This window comes from Ceratotherium simum, chromosome 29 (assembly GCF_057802395.1).
Source record: "Ceratotherium simum simum isolate JZ-2026a chromosome 29, ASM5780239v1, whole genome shotgun sequence".
Classification (NCBI taxonomy): Eukaryota; Metazoa; Chordata; class Mammalia; order Perissodactyla; family Rhinocerotidae; genus Ceratotherium; species Ceratotherium simum.
In genome coordinates this window covers 9,962,333-9,985,036 of record NC_141928.1, presented here as the reverse complement: position 1 = coordinate 9,985,036, position 22,704 = coordinate 9,962,333, and the positions used below count along the sequence as shown (strand labels likewise).

At 47.0% G+C, this 22,704-nt stretch overlaps 1 protein-coding gene across 3 annotated transcripts in view; it reads left to right on the top strand.

Moving 5' to 3' along the window:
• Positions 1-22,704, top strand: part of MVB12B (multivesicular body subunit 12B) — a 184,428-nt gene that overhangs the window by 61,299 nt on the left and 100,425 nt on the right. For all 3 annotated transcript variants that reach the window (XM_087419078.1, XM_087419079.1, XM_087419080.1), the window contains exons 4-6: positions 2,880-2,976; positions 10,570-10,699; positions 14,183-14,305. In XM_087419078.1, coding sequence (XP_087275204.1) covers positions 2,880-2,976; positions 10,570-10,699; positions 14,183-14,305 — 350 coding nt within the window. The remainder of the gene's footprint in view (positions 1-2,879; positions 2,977-10,569; positions 10,700-14,182; positions 14,306-22,704) is intronic.

Here is a 22,704-nt window from a genome sequence, read left to right as displayed (position 1 = left end):
GATCCAGTTCAAGGGGGTGGCAGGGGCCCACTTGCCGGCCAGGAGTAGAGTGGGAATGGGACATATTTTAATCTCTTACAGCCAGTCTGTCCTGGCCCTGCTGTCAGAGCCAAGACTTTGCATAGCATAATTTTTCACAACTGTAAAGGAGGGATGTGGGATCTCAAGACTGGACAGATTCTTAATTAGGTGACTTGAGACTCCCAATGTAGGAGTTTTGGGAGATTCCTTTGGAACCTAAATTCCTTTCACCCAATAATGCTATTAATACAGAAACCTGGCTTTGGAGTGACATTGCTTCCTGGGTAAGGATCGAGATTAATTGCACTTTTCATGCCCTGTACTTTCTGCATTACCTGTAATAATAATGTACATAGATTAGGTAGGGAGGATATTAAACAGAAGGATTTATGAACATTTGAATATTAAGTTGGTTATCTGTGGCTACCTTAAATGCAAGGTTGTCAAAAATAATTACAGTATACTAGCAAATACTGGCTACCAGAGACAATATAAATACCCTGAGTCAGTGCCTATTGGGCTTTTGGCATGAATCATTTGCTCAACAAGGATTGGGAATACGTTCTTCATATTTATGAGGAGGAAATGAAAGAGAGCATGGGATGGGGGAGGGGAGAGGAACAAGCAAAATTAATGGTGTCGCAGACCTACTGTATTAAACCCCGAACAGCGGCAGCCCTGTGCGCAGAGGGACCACACTTTGAGTGCGGGAAGCTTCGACAGTGCAGCCTCCCGTTTTGTATGCATGGGAGGGTTTTGTGATGCTTTTTTTTTAATGGCTGCACCACTGATGTTCTGGTTTTATGATCAGGGACATTTGTAGAGTGTGGAGGGTGAGGTCGCTAAGTGGTTTGCAGTTGACTTCTGTAAAACCCAACTTGTCAAGTCGAAGACATTTGAGAAGGATATTGATGAATGCCCATCCATCTGCAGGGCAGGAAAACAGACCCAGTTGTTAATTTCTCAATGCAGAAAGCAGTGATGACATGGAAAAGCAACTGCCAGGAAAAAGAAATTATGATAGATTAGATCAGGCGATTCTGAAAGCAGCTGATGTTTGCGAGTTAGGTTAACGGTTCAGACCTTTCCTACATGGTTGGAGATTTATTCCACGTTAGCGAGGGTGCTACTTCCACTTGGCTGTGCTGCACTGTGCGTTGTCTTCCTGAGACCCAGCCACCTGAAGTGTCATAATATAAAATTGTTGGCAAACACAACAGTTCTGAGAGAAAGGAATGGTTTGGTGACAATAGTGCCATAAAAACACCATCATACTTTACACGTGACACGTGGACCTTCATGCTTAAATTTGAAGGATTTATTTCATTTGTATTCTCTTGGTTTATAATGCATTTATTAAATATATTTTAAGTATTTTTATTGTTATAGTTTAGATTTGTCATCCAAGCAAATCCAATTTGATTTCTGGCTCTGAGTGGCCCACCCTGTTGAAAATGTACCAAAAAACATTAATCTATTCAGCAAGTAATTATTGAGCACCTGCTGTGTGCCAAGAACTATGCTAGGCTTGGATTTACAGTAGTAACAGAGATAGTGTTGGTCCTCATGGTCCTTACACTCTAGTGGGGAGACAGATATTAAACAACTAACCTCACAAATATGCCGTTATAGATTGATATGAAGGAAAATAGAGAGAGTACAGCATAGAGTGTAGATGGTAAGAATCCCTCATTAGCTTTCAGAGATAGTGTTGGCCCTGTGCAGGAGGGGTGAGGAGGCTTGGCCCCCATGCACAGAGATAGAGGTGCAAGCCCTTCTCTGAGCAAGACAGAAACAACGGCCTGGGAAGTTGTTGCCGAGGGCAAAGTGATGGGCTGGCCAACTCGATGCTTGTCCAGGAACGCAGAACAAGTAAACTGAGAGTGTGCTCGTGTGGGGCATCTGGGGATAAGGAGCTTCTGGAAAATGGGCATGCAAAGTGCATTGCTAGGATCCTAACAGGAGAGATTTGGGATAGGAAGTCGTAATTCTTTCCTTAACTGGTTGTAACTAGAGGGGGAGCTGAGCTGCCAATGACTGATGATTTTAACGAAATCTCAGAGGTGGCCCCACATATTTAAGTTGTAGAGCAGATATCCTTAGAGCTCGTTTCCAACCTGAAATGCGGGCCACAGGTGCCAGTGTGTTTGCAGAGAATTCTCTAGCAGTTACAGAATGGGGTGTGCTGTCTTCGGAAGATGTTTTTGCACTGGTTATGGAAACTGTGCGCTGTGGAACCCATATACTACCACTAAATAGGAACTCTAAGAGGCCCCTGTGCATGTCACTTTAGAAGCTGTGGAATATTGAGGCAACACGGCTTTTTGCTCTATACTGGTTTATGATTCTTGGGATTTTACAGAATGTATCTGGCAAACGCAGTGTGTGTCAGTATGCAGACTGGCGGTCACATAGGAGTGTGACTGGTTCTCTGTTCGGGGTAGATGCAGCTCTCCCCCTACAGCGACTGCCCCAGGAATTTGCTCTTTCTAAAACCTACTGGCCCGGGAGCTGATGCTCCATCAGGGCTGAGTGGCAGCTGGTCCCGGGACGTGTGTGCACAGCTGCCCTCTGCTGGGTTATGTATGTCTCAGGTGTCTCCTGGGTTGCTCGTCTGGCTAACCAAGGCCATGTCTGAGTGAATGGCTTTGAGGTTCCGCAGATGAAACTCCTTCCCTGGGGCCACTCGAGTCCCTGTGTAACCACTGGGGAACATTAAGTGGCACCTACTCTAATTAACCTGCTGTCGTAAAGCTGCAGGAGTCATTGTGTTAAATATGCATCTTGAAGCCAAAATGGCAAACCCACCACAGGCGTGTTCAGATTAATAGTCTGTATCTCTTTTCTTTCTTCCCAAGAGTCATTTAGGGAACGTGTTAGTGGATATGAAGCTCATTGACATCAAGGACACTCTGCCTGTAGGCTTCATCCCCATTCAGGAGACGGTGGACACACGTGAGTCATCCTTTAGTACCACTCATAACAATGAGCGTTTTATTCCTCCAGGTATATTTGTAGATCTTTTTATGTGCATTTTTCCTTGGAAACATTTTAGGAGGCCTTACCGTGTGCCCATGAGTAAACCCTGCTGCTTTTGACGTGTGCCTGACTTGATTCTCCAAGGAGTTTGCAGTGTTCTGGGTAGCGACATGTAAATGAGCAGAATGTCCTTTTCTCTTAGCATGGTGCTCCCTGCTGAATTGGCTCACTTGGAATGGAACGGTGAGACTGGTTACAGTTCGTCCTTAGTCCATCCTCTGGTATTGCTGAAGCCAAGCTTGGACAAGACCCAGAAGCAAGAGGAAAAACATCAAAAGACACCCAGGGAGTACAAGTGCAATACTGTCCCATTTTTGGAGCCTACAAGAAATACCAGAATCAGAAAGCCTGCAAGTTAGAGTGCCCCGGATTCAGATGTGAGCAGATGCTCTGACTCCTGAGCAGTACCAAACAGAAGCGAACGCTGAAGAGTTGGAAGCTTCTCCAGGATCCTGGAGGGCGTTGAGGTTCCTGTCAAGCACGTCAGTTATTACATAGTGCTGGAACACCTCTGGATATTTGAGCCTCCTTGTTTTGATGTAATATAACTTGCTTTCATTTTTAATTACTTGTTACCAACTTTAGGATATCTATAAGAATGATGCAGTAAATAAAAAACCAAAAATACTGGTTATCCTGTTTTTATGACACACAATTCGTTTGTGAAATTTCATAAATTTTATTTATAAAATTCTGTATCTCATTCTTTGTCATACGTTCTTTTTGAATAGTTAGCCCCATTTTGGACTATTTTTTGCTCTTTTCTTGTTAGCACTTCTTATAGACCAGACTTTCCATATCTACACAGACCCCACGTAGCTGTTACTTTAATGAAACAAGTAGAGTCAATTGTGTAGCATACTTTTCTTTTCTTTTTTTTTTTTTGGTGAGGAAGATCAGCCCTGAGCTAACATCTGTTGCCAGTCTTCCTCTTTTTGCTGAGGAAGATTGTCCCTGGGCTAACATCTGTGCCCATCTTCTTCTACTTTATATGGGATGCCGCCACAGCATGGCTTGACATGCTGTGTGTCGGTGCGCGCCTGGGATCTGAACCTGCAAACCCCGGGCCGCCGGAGCGGAGCGTGCGCACTCACCCGCTACGCCACCAGGCCGGTTTTCTCACTTCTGGACGTTGGGCTGCTTTTATGGCTTGTTATTACATGTATTAGCCAATAATCATAATAACCGATATTTAGCATGTGTTTACCCTCTGCTAGCCCTGTGATAAATGCTTTATGTACTTGATCTCATTTAATCTTCAGAAGACCCCTATTTGGAGATGGGTATTATTCTACCCCTCTCACATATGAGAAAAATGCGGCACACTGTCTACTTGGGGATGAAAGATCTTATCCAGGGTCACACATCTAGAGGTGGGGGAGGAAGTAGAGCACACATACCAGTCTGACTCCAACCACACTGTTAACCACAGGGCCACTCTGTAAGAGCATGTGTTTAAGCACCTTTTATAGACAGATTTTATGTATTTATGTATAGGGTTTTTTGTGACAGCTTTATTGAGATGTAATTCACATACCATACAATTTATCCATTTAAAGTGTACAATTCAGTGGCTTTTAGTATATTCGCAGAGTTGTGCAACCATTACCACAATCAATTTGAAAACATTTTATCACTGCCAAAAAAACCCTGTACCCATTAGCAGTCACTCCCCATTTCTCCCCAACCCTCACCTCCCTAACCCCTGCCAGCCCTAGGAACCACTAAACTACTTTCTGTATAGATTTGCCTATCCTGGACATGTCATATAGACTAAATCACACAGTATGTGGTCTTTTGTGATTGGCTTCTTTCACTTAGCATAATGGTTTCATGGGAGGTCCCTGTTGCAGCATGTATCAGTATTTCATTCCTTTTTATTGCCAAATAATATTCCATTATATGGATATACCACATTTTGCTTATCCTTTCAATTGATGGATCTTTGGGTTGTTTCCACTTTGGGCTCTTATGAATAATGCTGTTGTGGACATTCATGTACAAGTTTTTGTGTGGACATGTGTTGTTATTCCTCTTGGGTATATACCTAGGCATGGAGTTGCTGGGTCGTATGGGTAACTCCGTATTTAACTTCTTGAGGAACTGGCAAACTCTTTTTCAAAGGAGCAGCACCATTTTACATTCCCACCAGCAGTGTACAAGGGTTCTAGTTTCTCTGCATGTTCACCAACACTTGTTATTGTCATTTCTTTTTTATTCTAGCCATCTTAGTGGCTGTGAAGTGGTCTCTCATTGTGGTTTTGATTTGCATTTCCCTGATGGCTAATGATGTTGAACATCTTTTCATGTGCTTATTGGACATTTATATATCTCCTCTGGAGATATGTCTATTTTAAATTGGTCCTTTGCCCATTTTAAATTAGGTTGTCTTTTTATTTTTGAGTTGTAAGAATATTTTAATATATTCTAGATGTAAGTCCTTTATCAGTTATATGATTTGCAAAAATTTTCTCCCATTCTGTGGGTTTTCATTTAATTTTCTTGGTGGTGTCCTTTGAAACACAAAAGTTTTTTATTTTGATGGAGTTCCATTTATTTATTTTGTGCCTTTGTTGCTTGTGCTTTTGGTGTCATACCTAAGAAACCATTTGCCTAATCCAAGGTCACCAAGATTTATGCCTGTGTTTTCCTCTAAGAATTTTATAGTTTTAGCTCCTTACATTTATGTCTTTGATCCATTTTGAGTTGATTTTTTGTCTGTGGTGTGAGGTAGGGGTCCAACTTTATTCTTTTGCATGTGAATATCCAGTTGTCCCAGCACCATTTGTTGAAAACACTGTTCGTTCCCCCATTGAATTGTCTCAGCATCCTTGTCGAAAATCAAATGACCGTGAATGTCAGGGTTTGTTTCTGGACTCTGAGTTCTCTTCCATTGATCTGTATGTCTTTCCTTATGCCAGTACCATACAGTCTTGATTACTGTATGCTTTGTAGCAAGTTTTGAAACCGGAAAGTATGAGTCCTCCAACTTTATTCTTCTTTTTCAAGAGTATTTTGGCTTTTCTGAGTCCCTTGAATTTCCATATGAATTTTAGGATTAGTCAATTTCTGCCAAGATGCCAGCTGGGAGTTTGATAGTAATGGTGTTGAATCTCTAGGTCAGTTTGGGTATGTATAGATTTTGAGTGATTTCCTTGTGATAAGTTTCCAGGTATTTGAGGCTACTGGGTCATAGCTCCTCTGTGGTCTGCCCCCAACCTTCCTCTACAAATGTATTCCTCATCTCCAAGCACCCTATGCTTTACCCAAACCGAGCCACCACTGTGCTGTCTTCACACTCCTTTCTTTTCTGGCTCTACGTACTTGCTTTCTTGTTTTCCTGCCTGAAATGCCCTGTCCCTCAACTCTGAATGTCTACACCCCATATCTTTCAAGGGTGAGCTTAAGTTCCCCCACCTGCATGACACAGTCTCTGATCCCTAGATACCAGTTTGAAGCAAGCTCTCTCTCCTCTCCACAGTCAGCTAAGGTTGATGGATGTCTAGTGTAGGTACTGCAGGCTTTGGGATATAAAGATGAATAAGATGCTGGCCATTTCCTCAAGAAGCTTAGTCTAGTGGATGACTTGGACCTAAAAACAAAGAATTGCCTTACAACATAATTGGACAGGGCTATAGTCAGTTGGAGGTCAGGGGCCTTGTCTACCTTCTTTACTGCTTTTCATCGCACCTGGCACAGCACACATCCATTGAAGGGAGGGAGGGAAGTAAGTACATGCAAGTTACAGTGGTGGGAAGCCAAAGGAAGTGATTGAGTCTGCCTCTGAATCCCCATCTTTACCGCCATTAGAAGAAACTGCGGCTTGGCATAGTGGGAAGGACCTGGACTCTGGAGTCAACCTCGCCTAATATTGAGTCTGGCTCTGCCCCTTACAACTGTGGAACTCGGGGCAATGACTTCACCCTCCTGGGCCTCAGTTTCCTTGTCTGTAAAATGGGGGGACTATTACCCACCTCATAATGTTGTTTTTAGCTTGCATTGTAGCCCTTCGTGTGTTTTCTTCATGTCTTTATCTCTTGCTTTGAGGGCAAGATCCATGTTTAATTCATCTTTTATTCACCTGAGGTAGCTACCATACACAGTGCTTTGCTCAGAGGATGGGATCAATCGAGATAACTCTCCGTTACCAAATGAACTTCCAGAAATACCAGTTCACAGTGACACTGATGATGCAGGCTTGTACCTGTGTCCCACAGGCCTGCCAGCATAGGTTTTAAAATTTTTATTTGGTTTTACTATTCAATTTTATTTAATTTTCACCTCCATTATTTATTAGCAAGACTGAACATTTTCACAGGTGCTTTGCTCCTTTTGCTGCTGCTTATGTGACTTGTCTGCTAGGAACTAAAATTGCCTGCTAGACTTATATTAATTTCCCACTTTCCCCCCGTGTTTTTTAGTTTCAAAATTTGCATTGGTGTTCGTTTTTGACAACTAATTGACTTATAATGTCTTTATATTGATATACTGTAGAGCCACAAGGGATTTCCCATTTCTGCATTTTCCTCTCAATTTGTTGAACCAGTTAAGATAGGAGTCCTGTCTGGGCCTGTGGTTTGGCTGCTGTCGGGCCACAGTGATCCTGGGTGGGAAGCCTCTCTCCTGTGGCGGGGGGCTGCATCGGTTGCTGCCCTGTGTACATTCTGAGGCTGGGTCCTGGCATCTCCAACAGGTGTCTTCTCACACAAGGAGAGTAGGTTTAGGGTAGCCTATTCATTTCGGGTCATACCGTCTTTTCCTGGAGCCTTTACCCTGGGGGCAGATGAGCCCAAGCTGACCAGATAAATCTATGGTCAGCTCTGTGCAGTTTGAGTGCATTTAAAGCCCTGATTTTATAAAGTCAGCCAAAAAGATGAGACTTCTGTAATTAATTTAAAATATAGTTTGTTGCAGTATCCATATAGTACTTAAAAACTGGAAGACTGTTTTAGTAAAGTGCTGTGTCCTTTCTGTGTTCATTAGCATGACTGAACACATTTCTGTTGACTCTGTATAATATGTTTACTTAAAATTAGGCCTGTTTAAGCATGTGTAATTAGTGGCTCCATCTCTTGCCCCGAGTTTACTGTAGATGGAGGAATGGAGCAAAGAGCAGCCTGGCAAACCAAGTACAAGGCCAGCACTTGCGTTTACTTTGAGGAAAGGTCTCATCTTCACACTTTCAAAGGCCTGATCTTATCAGCTAATCGCTTTTGAAGGTCCAGGGTTGCTGTGGATGTTTCCCCTCAGGACACCATCCCTGCCTTGTTGGGTACAATGTTTGGGGTCTGGATTCAGGGCCTTATTGCTCACGGCTGGGAGATCTGATCTAGCCCTCCGTTTCCTCGCCTAGGAAAAGAACCCACCGAGTTTCCATCTGGCTCCTTAAAAAACAAACCCCCCTCCCCAAAATCACAACCGACACCATTGATTCTAATCTGACACCGCTGATTCTCATCTCCCCATGGTAAAATTGACGCTGGCGATGGACTGCCCTTCCCTCCTCATTCTGCTCTCTGATTCGAATGTGCTTATTTCCTGCCACAGAACTGAAAGGTCTTGCAAGTCAATGCCAAACACTGACATAAACTGTGCGCTGGAGGCTTACTTGTGATAATGGTGATAGGGACATTCTTGGCTGTTCTTTATTGAACGCTTACTGTGTACTAAGTATGCACTGGGCTAAATGAAGCGTATGTGTGCCACATTTCATCTGCCCAATGTCCCTATGGCGTGGGGTTTCATTAACTCCCGTTTACAGATAATGAAACTGAGGCTCAGAGAAATTAAGTCACGTGTCTAAGGTCATAGTGCCGGAAAATGGCGGAGTTGGGATTTCAACCCAGATCCATCTGACTCATGTATGGAGTGGCTGCAGTTGATTGAAATTCATGTTTAAAAACCACAAATGAACAAACAAAAAACACCTGGTTGGTCACCACTGGTGGTTGCTAGGGCACCAACTCATTGCTCTAAGACTTCATAAGTAAAAGAAAAGCACGCATTTATCTTTCCTTTCCTGTACAAAGCATATTTTAGGGAGACAAAGTAGTTGAAGAAGAAAAGTTGTTTTTTGGTTTTTGGTTTTTCTTTTTGCTGAGGAAGATTGGTCCTGGGCTAACATCTGTGCCCATCTTCCTTTACTTTATACGTGGGATGCCTGCCACAGCATGGCTTGATAAGCAGTACGTAGGTTCGTGCCTGGGATCTGAACCTGCGAACCTTGGGCCGCCAAAGTGGAGCTTACAAACTTAACCTCTACACCACTGGGCCAGCCCTGAAAAGTTGTTTTTTATACAGAACAATTCCAGCTAATACATACAGAAGGAATGACAGATTTCGAAAACCACCATCTTAATGAAATTATGGATCTAGGCAGCAGTCATCAGGGGATGAGAACACTGCTCAGAGAACAGTTGTTGGGGACTTTATAACCGAGGGACCAGGCCGACACCACTGGAACCCACTGAGGCTGGCACAGCTGGACTCCATGATGGACGCCACAGGACGTACGTGCGCCACCTGTGAAGTGTTCGTGCCTAAAAAAATCTAACCTGAATCTTATCAAGCTGTTAGCTGTAACTGCCAGTTTATAGGAAGTACAGGGTAATGACCCATTTTCTCCAACCTACCCATGCCCTAAAGAAAAAGGGAGGCTGGAGAGGTTGTTATAGAACAAAGGGGACTTAGGAGACCTAATAGCCAAATCCAGTGCATAGAATTGTTTGGGTCTTGATCCAGACAAACCAACAGTTAAATGATATTTTTGAGATAATAGAGAAAACTTGCATATAGACTGTCTAGTGGATGATGTTAAGGAATCATTGTTCATTTTGTTAAGAATGGTAATGGCCTGGTGGTCATATTAAATAAAATTGTCTGCCATAGATGCCTACTGAGATATTGATGGGTGACACGACATGGTGTTAGGGATTCATTTTAAATTCTCCAGCAAAACTAAAGGGGCCTGGGGGGAGAGATGAAACCATCTTGTCCATTATTGACAGTATTGCAACTGGATGATGGGAACATGACGATTCATTTTATTTACTGTTCTCTCTACTTTGGGGAATCTTTGAAAATTTCCATAATAAAAAGTAAGAAAGACAAAAAGTCCATGTGGTAAAATGTGTTAATACTCAGGGTGTCTGATGGCTTGAGCAGTGAGCAGATTGTGGTTGTGGCTTTTAGAAGCTGGCCCCGTGTGTTCGTTCCAAGCTGTTTCTCCCTGCAGAGGTGTATGTCCCCTGGGAACCCCTTCTTAGTAGGGGATGTCTGTGGTCAGGTCCTGAATGCAGAGCAGGGTGACTGACACCCACTCTGCAGTTGCAGCCTGTCCACTGTGGCCCTGTGGAGAGCAGGAGGGGTAGAGCCAGTCCTTCTGTCAGGTGACTTGGATGACCGGTCACTTCTGCTATCAGGAAGGGAATGTCACAGGAGACATGGTGTTCAGAATAGAGATGTCGGTGTCTCTGGAAGACTCATACCTTTTCTTGTCCTTTCCTTCAGAGGAAGTGGCTTTTAGAAAGAAGAGGCTGTGCATTAAATTTATTCCACGGGATTCAACGGAAGCTGCAATTTGTGACATTCGGATCATGGGCCGGACCAAGCAGGCCCCGCCTCAGTACACGTTCATTGGGTAAGTCTTAATAACAGAAATCTCATCTCTTCGCCCTGCCAAGAGTGCTCAGTTCACCCCCGGGGACGAAGCCCTGAGACTTCCTGTGTGACCCACGAGGCTCTCGGCCGTCTGCCTCTCATCAGCCTCCCCAGCCTCAGCTCTCACTGCTGCCCTTCCTGCTTGCTGCAGCCAGTCCAGAACGCCCAGCTCTGCACCTCCCCGTGCCTTCGTCCACACTGCTTGCTCCATCTAAGGGCCTTTCCTTTCCCTCATCCTCCTGAGTATCCATGCCTCAGGCTCCTCTGGGGCCCTTCCTGATGCCTGAAAGCCAGGGTGTTCTCTCCTTTGTGACCACCAGGCCACAACTCCCCGTACTGTTTATTCACCCCATTAAAGTTTACGGGGCACCCACTTTGTACCCCTGGGCCACAGACCCTGGATATGGTGATGGATGAGGCAGAGACCCTGCTCCCATGGACCTGGTGTTCTAAAAGGGAGAGACAGGCAACAGACAAATAAATGAGTGAGACCGTTTCAGCTAGTGACGAAAATGAAACACAACAACGAAGGGGGCGACTTCAGCTAGGGGGTCAGGAAGGTGACGTCTGAGCAGAGACCCAAATGTCTATAAGGAACCAGCCATGCAGAGATTTGAAGGCAGAACCTTCCAGGCAGAGAAGAAGAGCAAGTGTGAAATGGGAATGGGCGAGGCATGCTGGGCAGCAGAAGGCAGCTCAGGGTGGCTGGAGCAGGCGAGCGAGGAAGAGTTGGGGATAAAGAGGGGTAGTGGGCAGGACCTTGCGGGTGTGCACCTGTGCTGGAAAGTGCACCGGAAAGCCGGAGAGTTCTGAGTCGGGGAGAGACGTGACTATCACGTGACCACATGATAATTCCTGGTGCAGTTTTTTGGTCCGATGTTCGTCTTCCCTGAGAAGCGGAGGACTGCTGAGGGCTGGGCCTGTTGTGTCTTATTCTCCCGGTAGCCTCAGTACGGGCACAGGCCTGGCTCTGTAGCTGCTTGCTAAATAGTAAGTACAAGGAATCTCAGGATTTCACTCCAGATTCTTTTGTTTAAGTGACAGGAAATCCAACCCAGACTGGCTTAAGCAAAAGGAAGAATTTCTTGGCTGACATAACAGCAGAGTTCAGGGGGCAGGTTGACTTCAGGTGTGGCTGGAAGTAGGCGCTCAGAGGACGTCACTAGGATCTAGTTTCCCCCTCTCTCCTCTTTGCTCTGATTCCTCAGGGTGGACCCCATTCTTAGACGTATTCTACCCTAGAGTAGAGGAATGGGGTGTGGTAGGTTCACCTGCTTTTCCTCCAGCTTCAAGACCCAGGACAAAGAGCAGGTCTGTGTTCTCCACAATTCAAACAGAAGTTCTAGAATTCAGTCTCATTGGTCTTGATGGATCTCCCTGGGGTCATATGTGCCCTGAACCCATCACTGCTACCTGGAAAATTTTGTTCTCTCTTCCAGGCCTGAGCTGGAGGTGGGGTCAGCTCCACTGGAACTCAGGGGCTAAGAATGGGGGGTAGCTGCCCTCCAAATACAGAGAGGAGGTAAACGTCAGAAGCGGGGGTGAAAAGACGCTGGATGTCCGAAAGATAATAGATGTTCGTTATACTCAGTCAGCTGAAATTCGCGTCTTTCAAATTAATCAGTGTGGTAGCTGGTTTTTGGCCCCCTTGCCCACGTGCCTCTCTCCCTGGCCGGCTTTGCAGGAGTCTTGCTTTCCCGCAGGTCCCTGCAAATGAGTTCTTCCTCTGGGGTCTGGGCTGTGCTCTGTTTTGCTCCTTGTTCATTTGAGCCCAGACCCTCCTCTTTCCTCTCAAAGCCAGGGCCTTTCCTCGTATGTAGACGCAGTCTGGGTGGTACACAAGAGCTGTGGTGTTTGCTCGAAGCGCCTGGGGTGCAGGTATCACAAAAATAGAGACTGTGTTCATTTTGGGGCACGTGGTTTGTTTAGACTCTTCAGCTCTGGAATCTGGATGCTCTGTCTCAAGATTTTGTGGTCCTTAAGAAACACTGTGATCATTCCCTTCCTACTAATTGGGTAAACCGGATTGCAGGAGTAGCAAATAGTTAAGAGAATAACCATACTTCAGGTGTGTTAGAAGCAGCAGTTTACATACAAATAGTAGAAGCCAGGAATTTAATAATGCACTTTTAAAGTCTAATTTCAGTTACTGTGTGTATTTTTAATTACAAACTATACTACTTTAAAAGATTCAATTTTTAACCAATTTAAACACTTCTAAAGAATAGATTCTTACCACATGTGTCTTGATAATCAAAACTAGAATCTTCTGTCTTTTTTATAATTTTAAAAGATTTCTAAATAAAGTATATTTTTGTTTCACCTTGGGGCAACAATTCTTTTCCGTAGGAAGAGAGTTTCGGTGTCATTTTTAAGTAAGGAAAGAGAATTCAGTATTCAGAACTCTAAGTCACTTTTTCTTAAAAACAGGCACAGTTCCATATGTTACTTTGCAAGGGTTGGGGTTGTCAGCTGGGGGAGACAAACCTCCTGTTTGGGAACAGCTCCTCCAAGGCCTGACCGTGGGGCCATGACCGAGATGTGGGGAAATCAGCGCAGCCGATTGGAAGCAGCCATCTAATAAGATGTGATCGTGGTTTAGAATAGTTCCTGTCATGTACTGAGAAGCTACTAGAAGTATCCATTGAATAAATCTGTTCTCATTTTTTGAAGAGATAATATTCCTCTCCATCCCAAGATGCAGTTCTCTGGGGCAATTGAGAGGCTGTAGGTTCAATGAGGCTAAAATAATCCCATTACAATTCCTAAGAACAAGCCTGTCTCATAAGCACCTGTGACTGTGTGGGATGGGGCCGGGCTGCAGTGGGCGTGCGTATCAAGTAACAGGAAGCCCGACGTGGCATCTGTCAGGCCCTTTTGTGACCACTCTGAGTCGTGGTGGTTCGTGGGGCACATGCTTTGTGGTTTGAAGATGTCTCCTAAACTGACCCTGAGAATGAGGCCGACGGCTGGTGACATCCCAGCAGGAAGGAGCTGTATTCAAAAGTTGGGGTGTGTCACAGAGCTGGGTGGGGCTCATTCTCCTCAGAGTTAAAAACCAGGCATGTGTGTCTGTCAGTCCATTGCTCCATCTGTCTCACCCTAACCATACATAGGACTCAGTGGCTTATCACGTAAACACCCACAACGAAGTGGCAAAATAAAAAGAATTTCAAAGACTGAGAACCAAGGAAAATGTCAGCAGGGGTGGGAAGGCGAGCTCCAGGGTGGTGAAGAAGATGGCCATGCCATCAAGGCCTGTTCAGTGGGACAGCTGCCCTCACGTTAGACTCTGAACTGTGGCACCAGAGCACAAAGGGAGGCGATGGAACCCATCTTCTCGGGCGAGCATTGATTCCCTGGTGTTGGAGGCTGTGATTCTTCTGAATGAATTGTTGCTTTGTTGCTCAGGTAAATGCTTTGTGCTCAACAGCGCCATGAAGATTTCTCTTTTCTCCTAAAGGGAACTGAACAGCATGGGGATCTGGTATCGGATGGGCAGAGTCCCGAGAAATCATGACTCGTCTCAACCCACGACGCCTTCCCAGTCGTCAGCAGCTTCTACGCCAGCCCCCAACCTTCCCAGGTGAGGCCTTGTCTGTGGTGGCTTACGCCGCTCTGCGGGTGACAGTCCTGCGGCCTTGGGTCCCCCTGCATAACATTTTAGAACACCTCCACTTAGTATCTGCTGAAATAGCACAGAAGCTAGCTAAAAAATTGCAGAAGCAACATACCTTTAGAGGAGATTTTAAAAATCCAATTAGAAATCTTTGCATTACATGAATGTAAAGGCCATTCTCTATTCTATTGTGAACATATTCTGCAGGCTCCTAAAATAGCAGAATATGCAACTTTAAATTGGCTTGCTCTTCTAAAGAGCCGATAGCTGCACACAGACACAAGCTTTGTGGCCATGTGGGTAGGAACACGGGCTGTGAGAAGGTGGAATTCCTTCTCTGCTGTGGCCAGCAGCTCACTTGAAACCCAGGAGGGTTGGTAAGTAACTATGCTCATTTTCATATTGTTTCTTTTCCCAGTGAGCTACAAACTAAGAAATGAGCAGTTCGGGTATGAGAGAATAGCAAGGAGTTTTTCAGGGGATGTTAGTTTCAGTAATTGTTTCCACAAAGAAATGTGGGAGAGCAAACTGGCTGCTTGGCAACCGATTTTGGTCATAATAGAGGTAGTAATGGTCTTCTACACTTTCTGCAAGAAGCAGATGGTAAAAGAATCCTGTCAAATAAAAAACCTCTGCATCACATTTACTCTGCAAGTAAATTATTTGAGGACAAGGAAGAAACAGCGATGATGGATGAAGTTTGAGAAAAGGATTACAAAAGTAAATAAACAACTGAGAACTGGCGAGGCCTTGTCATTTGGGGACTGATGTCACGTAAATGAGAAAGGATCTGAAAGCTTCCATGTGGGCGAATAGAGATGAACAAAATCTGTCGGGTACGTGACAAGGTAGTCACCAGTGGGCTCCACGTCCTGATCTCCACAACCCCACCCTGCCCTCTGAGAGGTGCAGGGCCATTCGTCTAGCTGATGGTCTGCTTCCTTCTGAAGAACCAGCTGTCATGAGCCAGCAGCTCAGAGGACTCTGTCCTTCGGGACAGACCGCCTAAAGACAGTCTGGTCTTTCTCTTGTGCAAGTGTCGCTTAACTACCCCTGGAATTGCCTGAAACTTGAGAAGCAGTTTTCAGTTTCACTTTGGGGGTAAAGATATGAATGGCTAACGAGCTGCCCACAGGTGCAGGTTGAGCAGGTAGGTGAGCATCTGGTTTAGGAGTACCAGGCAGGCACGGCTCCCGTCAGCACTTGCTCGTTCCTTTCTCCCTACCCGGAGCACTGTCACCGTTGCCATCACTGTCACCTGTGCTGGGGGTTATCTCAGGCCCATCCCCTGTGCTGGGGGCTATCTCAGGCCCATCCCCTGTGCTGGGGGCTATCTCAGGCCCATCCCCTGTTCTGGGGGTTATCTCAGGCCCTTCCCCTGAGCTGGGGGTTATCTCAGGCCCATCCCCTGTGCTGGGGGCTATCTCAGGCCCATCCCCTGTTCTGGGGTTTATCTCAGCCCCTTCCCCTGAGCTGGGGGTTATCTCAGGCCCATCCCCTATGCTGGGGGTTACCTCAGACCCATCCCCTGTTCTGGGGGTTACCTCAGACCCATCCCCTGTGCTGGGGGTTATCTCAGGCCCATCCCCTGTGCTGGGGGCTATCTCAGGCCCATCCCCTGTGCTGGGGGTTATCTCAGGCCCATCCCCTGTGCTGGCAGTTATCTCAGGCCCATCTCTTGTTCTGGGGGTTATCTCAGGCCCTTCGCCTGTGTTGGGGGTTATTTCAGACCCATCTCCTCTGGAGTAGTTAGAGCTGCTCTCTGTTGGCATCATATGCTCCGAGGGGCCAGGAAATGGGGAGCACCTCGGGACAGGTTTTAACTTTCTGTTGGATAAAGGAAGAACCCTGATTCTCCCAGGTAAAGTGGGAAGGGTGGTCTCCCCAGAAACTTGCCGGTCAGCGTAGAGCATGGTCACTAGCAGCTGAAGCGAGAGGGCCCAAGAACAGGCCATGGGGAGCCGGGCGTCACTGGAGATACGCATCAGAACAAAGTGTGTATCAGGCTTATATATTTTATCACCTCTTGTTGTACAGTTTATGGTTTACAAAGGCTGTAAGGAAATTGGATCAGTTTTGTTTTACTTGCCAAATAAAACAAGTGTCAAAATAGTCAATATAAAATGTATTCTAATTTGGCTGAGTTAAGTCAGCCAGTATGCGGTCGGATAATTGAATGTTACATGGATGCTTCCCAGTAAAAACCACTTGTCTGTCCCAAGTCCTCTCTCGCTGTGCGATAACTTACAGGTGGCATACCCACTGATGGGAGCCTCCTATCCATCAGGGGCTTTTTGTGTCTTTGGTTTTTCTATTATTTTCCTATCTAATATTTTTGATTTAAAAAAAATGAAATGCTGGGGGCCGGCCCGGCGGCACAAGCAGTTAAGTGCACGCACTCTGCTGCGGCGGCCCGGGGTTTGCCGGTTCGGATCCCGGGCGCGCACCAACACACTGCTTGGCTAGCCATGCTGTGGCGGCGTCTGATATGAAGTGGAGGAAGATGGGCACGGATGTTAACCCAGGGCCAGTCTTCCTCAGCAAAAAAAGAGGAGGATTGGCAGATGTTAGCTCAGGGCCGATCTTCCTCACAAAAAAAAAAAGAAAGAAAAGAAATGCTGATTATTGATTCAAATTTTGCATTGAAGATTTATGAAATGACGAGCATGTTACTTTATTCCTTGAGGCTTCAGGTCTCTGTACCGTCTCCAGCGGAGGAATCAGACAGCTTTCTCGGTGGTCGTGGGCCCTGGGTGATGCTCGTGTGCCTGGTATGGGGTCTGCAGTGGGCCTGTAGGGTGAAGACTTCTGGTCTTCTCTCTCTCATCCCCAAGCCTCAAACTTTAAGCTGAACTGGTAGCCTCTTCTTCCCTTCCTGTTTTGTGCCTTTGTGCCTTTGCTCATGTTGACACCTGTGCATTGGGTGTGTCTCGCATCCCCTGCCTTAGATGCCTCCTCTGCCAGGAAGCCTTCCCTGAACACCCTGGGCCTGGGCCTGAGCGCTTCTTGGCCGTCATGCTTTCACTTTGTGTTGTGGTCATATGGTGAACTCTTTGAGGACAGGGACATGTCTAGTGCCTGTTATCTCCCAGCGCTCAGCCCAGACCCAGGCTCGTATTCAGTTTTGCAACAGATGTTTCTCCAACAGCTAGAGACCCCATGCTGCAGCCCCCTCTCACCACCTTCAGACGAGTCCTCAGTCCCCGAGCACTCCTCGGGTCTTTTTCTGATTATGAGAGTAATAAAAGCTTGTGGAAAATTACAGAGTATAGAAAATAATGAAAAAAGGGAAATTCCATTTCTGGTGGGCAAAGGCTCATAACCTGTGGTTCTACGTCCTTCGCGTCATTTTACCGTGTACTTTTTACATAGGTGATATCACACCGTATAAGAGCAAGTCTGTGTTTTGCTGCTTCCTTCTTGTGTGATACTAAACTACAAACGGAAGAGTTACTTCTTCCAGCTGGTCTTTGTGTGGACGTGGGGATCGAGTTGCAAAGCCAGGGCTGGAGTAGTGTGGTGACACAGCACCCTCTACTGACCACACTGGGAGGCGGCGGGGAGGACGGCGGCGGTTCCTGAGAGTGGGCGGCGGGTGGCAGGCCGTTCTCCCAGCGAGTCCCTGGGGGGACTGGAAGGGAAGGAGGGAGGGGCCCCTGCAGACCTTGTTGCCTTCTTGAGCTTTTGTCTCAAAAGCTAGAAACGTGCTCTGCCTCCACTTCTTATGTTGTCACTCATCTTTCCAAGAATTTCCTGCCGTTTTTTGGAGAGCTGCTATCCCAGCTTATCTCAGACAAAAGGGGAGGTTGGTGGACCTTTTCAGAGATGATGGGTCAGCACCGGTGGATCTCATGATCCCGGCAGAACTGCCTTCTCTTTCCAGAGGCAGGCACAGCCCCAGGCACAACGCTTCCTGGCTGCTTCCTTCCTGTTGTTGGGGAGAATGCTCGTCATGGGGCCAGATGTGGAGTTGTCCCTTCAGAATGGGCAGGGCCCGGAGAGACAAGGATGCCCCTTGGCTGTATCCTGTGAATGGGACACAGTGTTTGGTGAAGTTTGTGGCAAAGGCAGGATAAGATGTCTTGGCAGAGCTCCTCTTCCTCCTTCCCTGAATCTTTACCTCACATGCATGCATCTCCGCACACATTTCTTGACAGTTTCCAAGTGAAGAAGGGCATGCCTCTTCCTCCAGGGGCCTGGAGCCTCTGCTTTCTCTCTGGGCGTCAGCGCTGCTCCATCCTCTGCCCAGCTACTTCATGCACGTTGATCAGCAGGATGGGGCTGAGGTACAGTCCCATCTCCCCATCTCTCCTCTGGGCTGGCCTCAGCTCTGCGAGTCAGCCTGGTGCATATAAGCAGAGGACAGGGTCTGTGGGTCCAGGCTTTTCTGATTCTCTTCCGTGCCACTGCCCTGGGGCAGGTGCAGATAGAGGAAGCACTTTCCATATCAACCAGAGCAGCCCCCACTCCTCTCACACGCTGGGTCTCATGTATGATTCTGCTGGGAAGAAAAGGTTCTGCTGCTGCCAGTACTGAGGTTTGGAAAAGCTCTGGCAGGCAGGTGGTTCACAGTTGATGGAGCACCCGTCGCCCCCAAGTGTGGATGAATGAATGGTTTTGTGTTGTCCAGGGAGGGGCCCCTGGTGGACTGCTGCCCCTTGGCTTGCTGAGCAGTAGAACTAGTGGCTTGATAAAGACATCAGAAGCATACTTATCAAATTTGCAGATGACACAGAGTCATTAGGGAGAGCTGATGTGCTGAATGACAGAGTCAATACTCCGCATCTCCTCTGCAGCTAGAACACCCCGCTGGAAGCGGAAGATGAAAGGTGATGGGCGAAAATGGAAAGGGCCTGCCGAGGTTCAGAAAGTCAATTGCACAAGAACCAAATTGAGGAGACCTGGCTTAGCCGTGGTTTGTGTGAAATGACCGGGCTGGGCACGAGCTTGGGTTGTGTGGAATGCAGCCTGGTGTGCACAGCGGGGCACGTCGCCTGGGGCGGCGTCCCACACGTCAGGTCCATCGAGAGTCCACGTCCACTGCCTCGTGCACCTTGTAAAAGTTACCCAAATGAAGCGTTGAGTTTGAGTGTGAGGAACCACTCTGTTTTGACCTGAGTAGAGACTCGGCAGCTGGCTTCAGCTGTTTAAGTGGTCAATATGTAGAAGGGAAAGTCGAAGTGTTTCCAGGTGGGGTTGGGTCGTTGGGAGCCCCAGAAGGCAAAATCATATCAGGTGGACTGAGGTTATAAGGAGGTAGATTAAGACTTAACATTTAAAAAATTAATAAAGAAAACTTCCTGAAGGTAAAGATTTCATGGCATTGACGAAGCCGACTAACGAGGCTGTGTGCTTCCCGCTGCTGGTGGTATTCAGACAGCATTTAGATTCTTCAGACCTTCAGTGGTTCTTCTTAAACCTACTGAAGAAATGTGTCGTATTCCTGGTCCCCACCCTCAGAAATTCAGTTAGCAGACCTGCATGTTAGGGCCACAGCCACCTCACCAAGGTTGACTCTGGGGAGCTCCAGTGGGCAGGGAGGGTGCAGGGTAGTGGGCGTTGGCCACCGAGGTCCTCACGCGGCCTTCAGTGCTTCCTCGTTGTCGTCTGACTTATAACCATCACCTTCTTGGGCCACCAGTGCCAGTGTCGGGGAAGGAGGCTTGGATAACTTGGATAATCCTCCCCGGATGGAGGGCACAGAGAGCCGTCGGCAGTGCTGACACCCTGTCTCTGTCCCAGTGTGGGCAAGTATTTTTTGTCCCTTTGAGTCCATCTGAAGTAAGTAGTCTGGACCCCAGAGTGCTGGACTTTCCAGGACATTTCATGTCTGTGTGGATGTTGGGCTAGGGCCGTCCTAGAAAATGTGGAAATTGTGGTTCCAGTAGCTCTAATCTGCCCTTCCCATCGGCCTGGGGTGCTGAGTCTTGCACACTGTGGTCCTGGAGGAGAAGCTGCTGCCTGAACTCTGCTCCCCACCGACCTCAGGCCATGGGCACATCCTGTGACCCTTCACTGACACTGTCCCTCCTCTGGGAGGAAGTGTCACCTTCCCTCCCAGAGCCACAGAGCACGTCGTTCCTTTCCCAGCTGCTGAGTCCTGCCCCACAGCCTCCGCCTGCGAGTGCAGCCTCCAGGGATCCTCTCCCAGGAGTCAGGCGGGCCGAGCTTCCCTTATAAGGTGCGTGGCGCTGCTCTGAGTTGTTCCCGGAATCTTCCGGTGATTTGTCAGCTTCCAGCAAGTTGTCAGTCACGGGTTCCGAAGTATGTTTCTTAGTGACAGACATAATTGTACTTAACTTTTTGCGTGGATGTTATCAATCTGTGACAGATACTCTGGGAAATGGGGCATTTTGATTGCAGAAGATCTGTCACACGCATTTAGTCTTCCTCTCAGGGACACCAGGATTCAGTCACAACTTTTGCATGTCGATGTCAGGTTTTGAGAACATAGATCCTTGCTGACCTCAAAAATCGTTCCGTCACTCTGATCCCAGGGCTGTCATCTAAAAGGTTAATGGCTCGTCCTAAAGGAGAGAAAAAATTGTGCTGCGGTGATACAGAATGCAGGCCATGCAGGCCCGTGCTCATCCCCCATCACATCGTTGTCAAAAGCCCGTGAGCCGCTGTGCTCCGTCCTGGCCTCCCTGACCCCACCTTCCTGCGGATGTGGGATCAACTCTGCTACTTGATCAACCTGCAGAATAAGCCAGCAACGGAGCTGGGACCTCAGCTCACTGGCTGGAGTCCTGCCATCTAAGCTGACAGCCTAAGATCCTCAGGCCGCCTTCTGTCGGCGTTCAGTTATAAGATAGTCTTTGCACCTCAGATGACACCTGTCACCTGCTCCGTTGTTGCAGGACTTGAACGAGAGGCCCAGAATTGCACAGATAGGTGAGGCCGAGTTATTCTTTTCCCGTTGAGGTGTTTGCCCCCCATCCAAGTTGCAGAAAGCTTGGAGCAGGAGGCGTTTACCTATGAGGAGGCCCAGCAAGTTCTCCTCTTTTCTAGGTTTAGTTGGAGAAGGCTCAGCCCAGAGGATTGGAGGGAATTGATTTTAGAGTTGAAAGCTGTCCTTTAAGGTTCATCCTTTATGAGAGGGGTTATATGTGTCCCCCATCGAGGTGAGATTAGCAGACAAGGCCAACCGCTGATTCCAGTGATATTTTCCCCCTAAGAGTAAACAGTTTATAACTTGGATTTTGAGCTCCACTTCCATGGTAGCAAGAGGCGTTTTGGGGTACATGAGCCCAGGGGAGCACTCGGCCCTGGTCCCATTAAAGGAGGGCTTGGGTCTTGCTGTTCTAGCAGGGTCCTTCAGAACCTTGTACCTCTGCAGAGCGTGTCCAGGCTTGACTGTGGCTTTACTTGGAATAATTACACTTCCTTTTCCTTCACACTAAAACTACATCCATCTGAAGATGGGACACACATTTTCATAACTTTCCTTGATGTGACACTCATTTTAAGATGAAAACTGTAATGCAGATTTTTTTTTTTTTGCACAAGGAGTACAAGCATTGGCACTGTGCTTTTGAACTATCCTCGCTTGGCTAGTGGTACCTTCCACCCACTCCAGGTAAAAATACCAACAGTCGGGGGCATCTCAGAGAATAACCTTTTGGAAGGGTAGGACCTGAATCTACTTCTAACTGAATCTATCTTCTAACTTGAAGTTAGATTAGAGGTTGGGCTTCTGGGGGCTCAGGTATTATTTCATTTAAATAGCCCACGTTTACATTCTTTCCCTGGAGCTTTCAAGCCCTCGGTTGCCTGCCATCCTGCTGGGGTTTTCAAACATGCACATGTTCTTTTTTCCATCTGGAACTTTCACTGGCTTCCTGTTATCTGACATGTCTCCCACATCATCTCCTGTTAATCAGACGAGTCTCCTCTTGGCCCCTGAGCACGTCATCCTCATTCCAGAAGCATCTCTGCTCTGGCTATTGCTGTGTGCCTCACTTTATGCCGGCTGCTCTCCTGAAAGAGGCAGACTGGACTCCAGAATGCCGAGACTGGGTCCTGTCCACCCTCCAGACCTGGTGTAGCCCTCGCCTCTTCTAGAAAGCCTGGCCCGTGTTGTCTTCCCCCTTTCTCACCTCCAGTTACCTGCACCACACAGTTCGGCATTTCACGTTTCCCCATCGTTGCTGCCTGTGTTTGTGTTTGGTCTTAGGACTACATTTGCTGGCTTATTGATGACAGGGATTCTCCTGTGTCTTTTTTTCTCTTTTAAAGCCTCAGAAAAGGCTAGTCACACAGAAATAAGGATGATAATATTGCATCTGTGTATGGAAATTTAGCACGTACTTTCAACTGTGTCATCTCATTTGATACAGTAAGCATTCAGTGAGAAATGTGTAGCC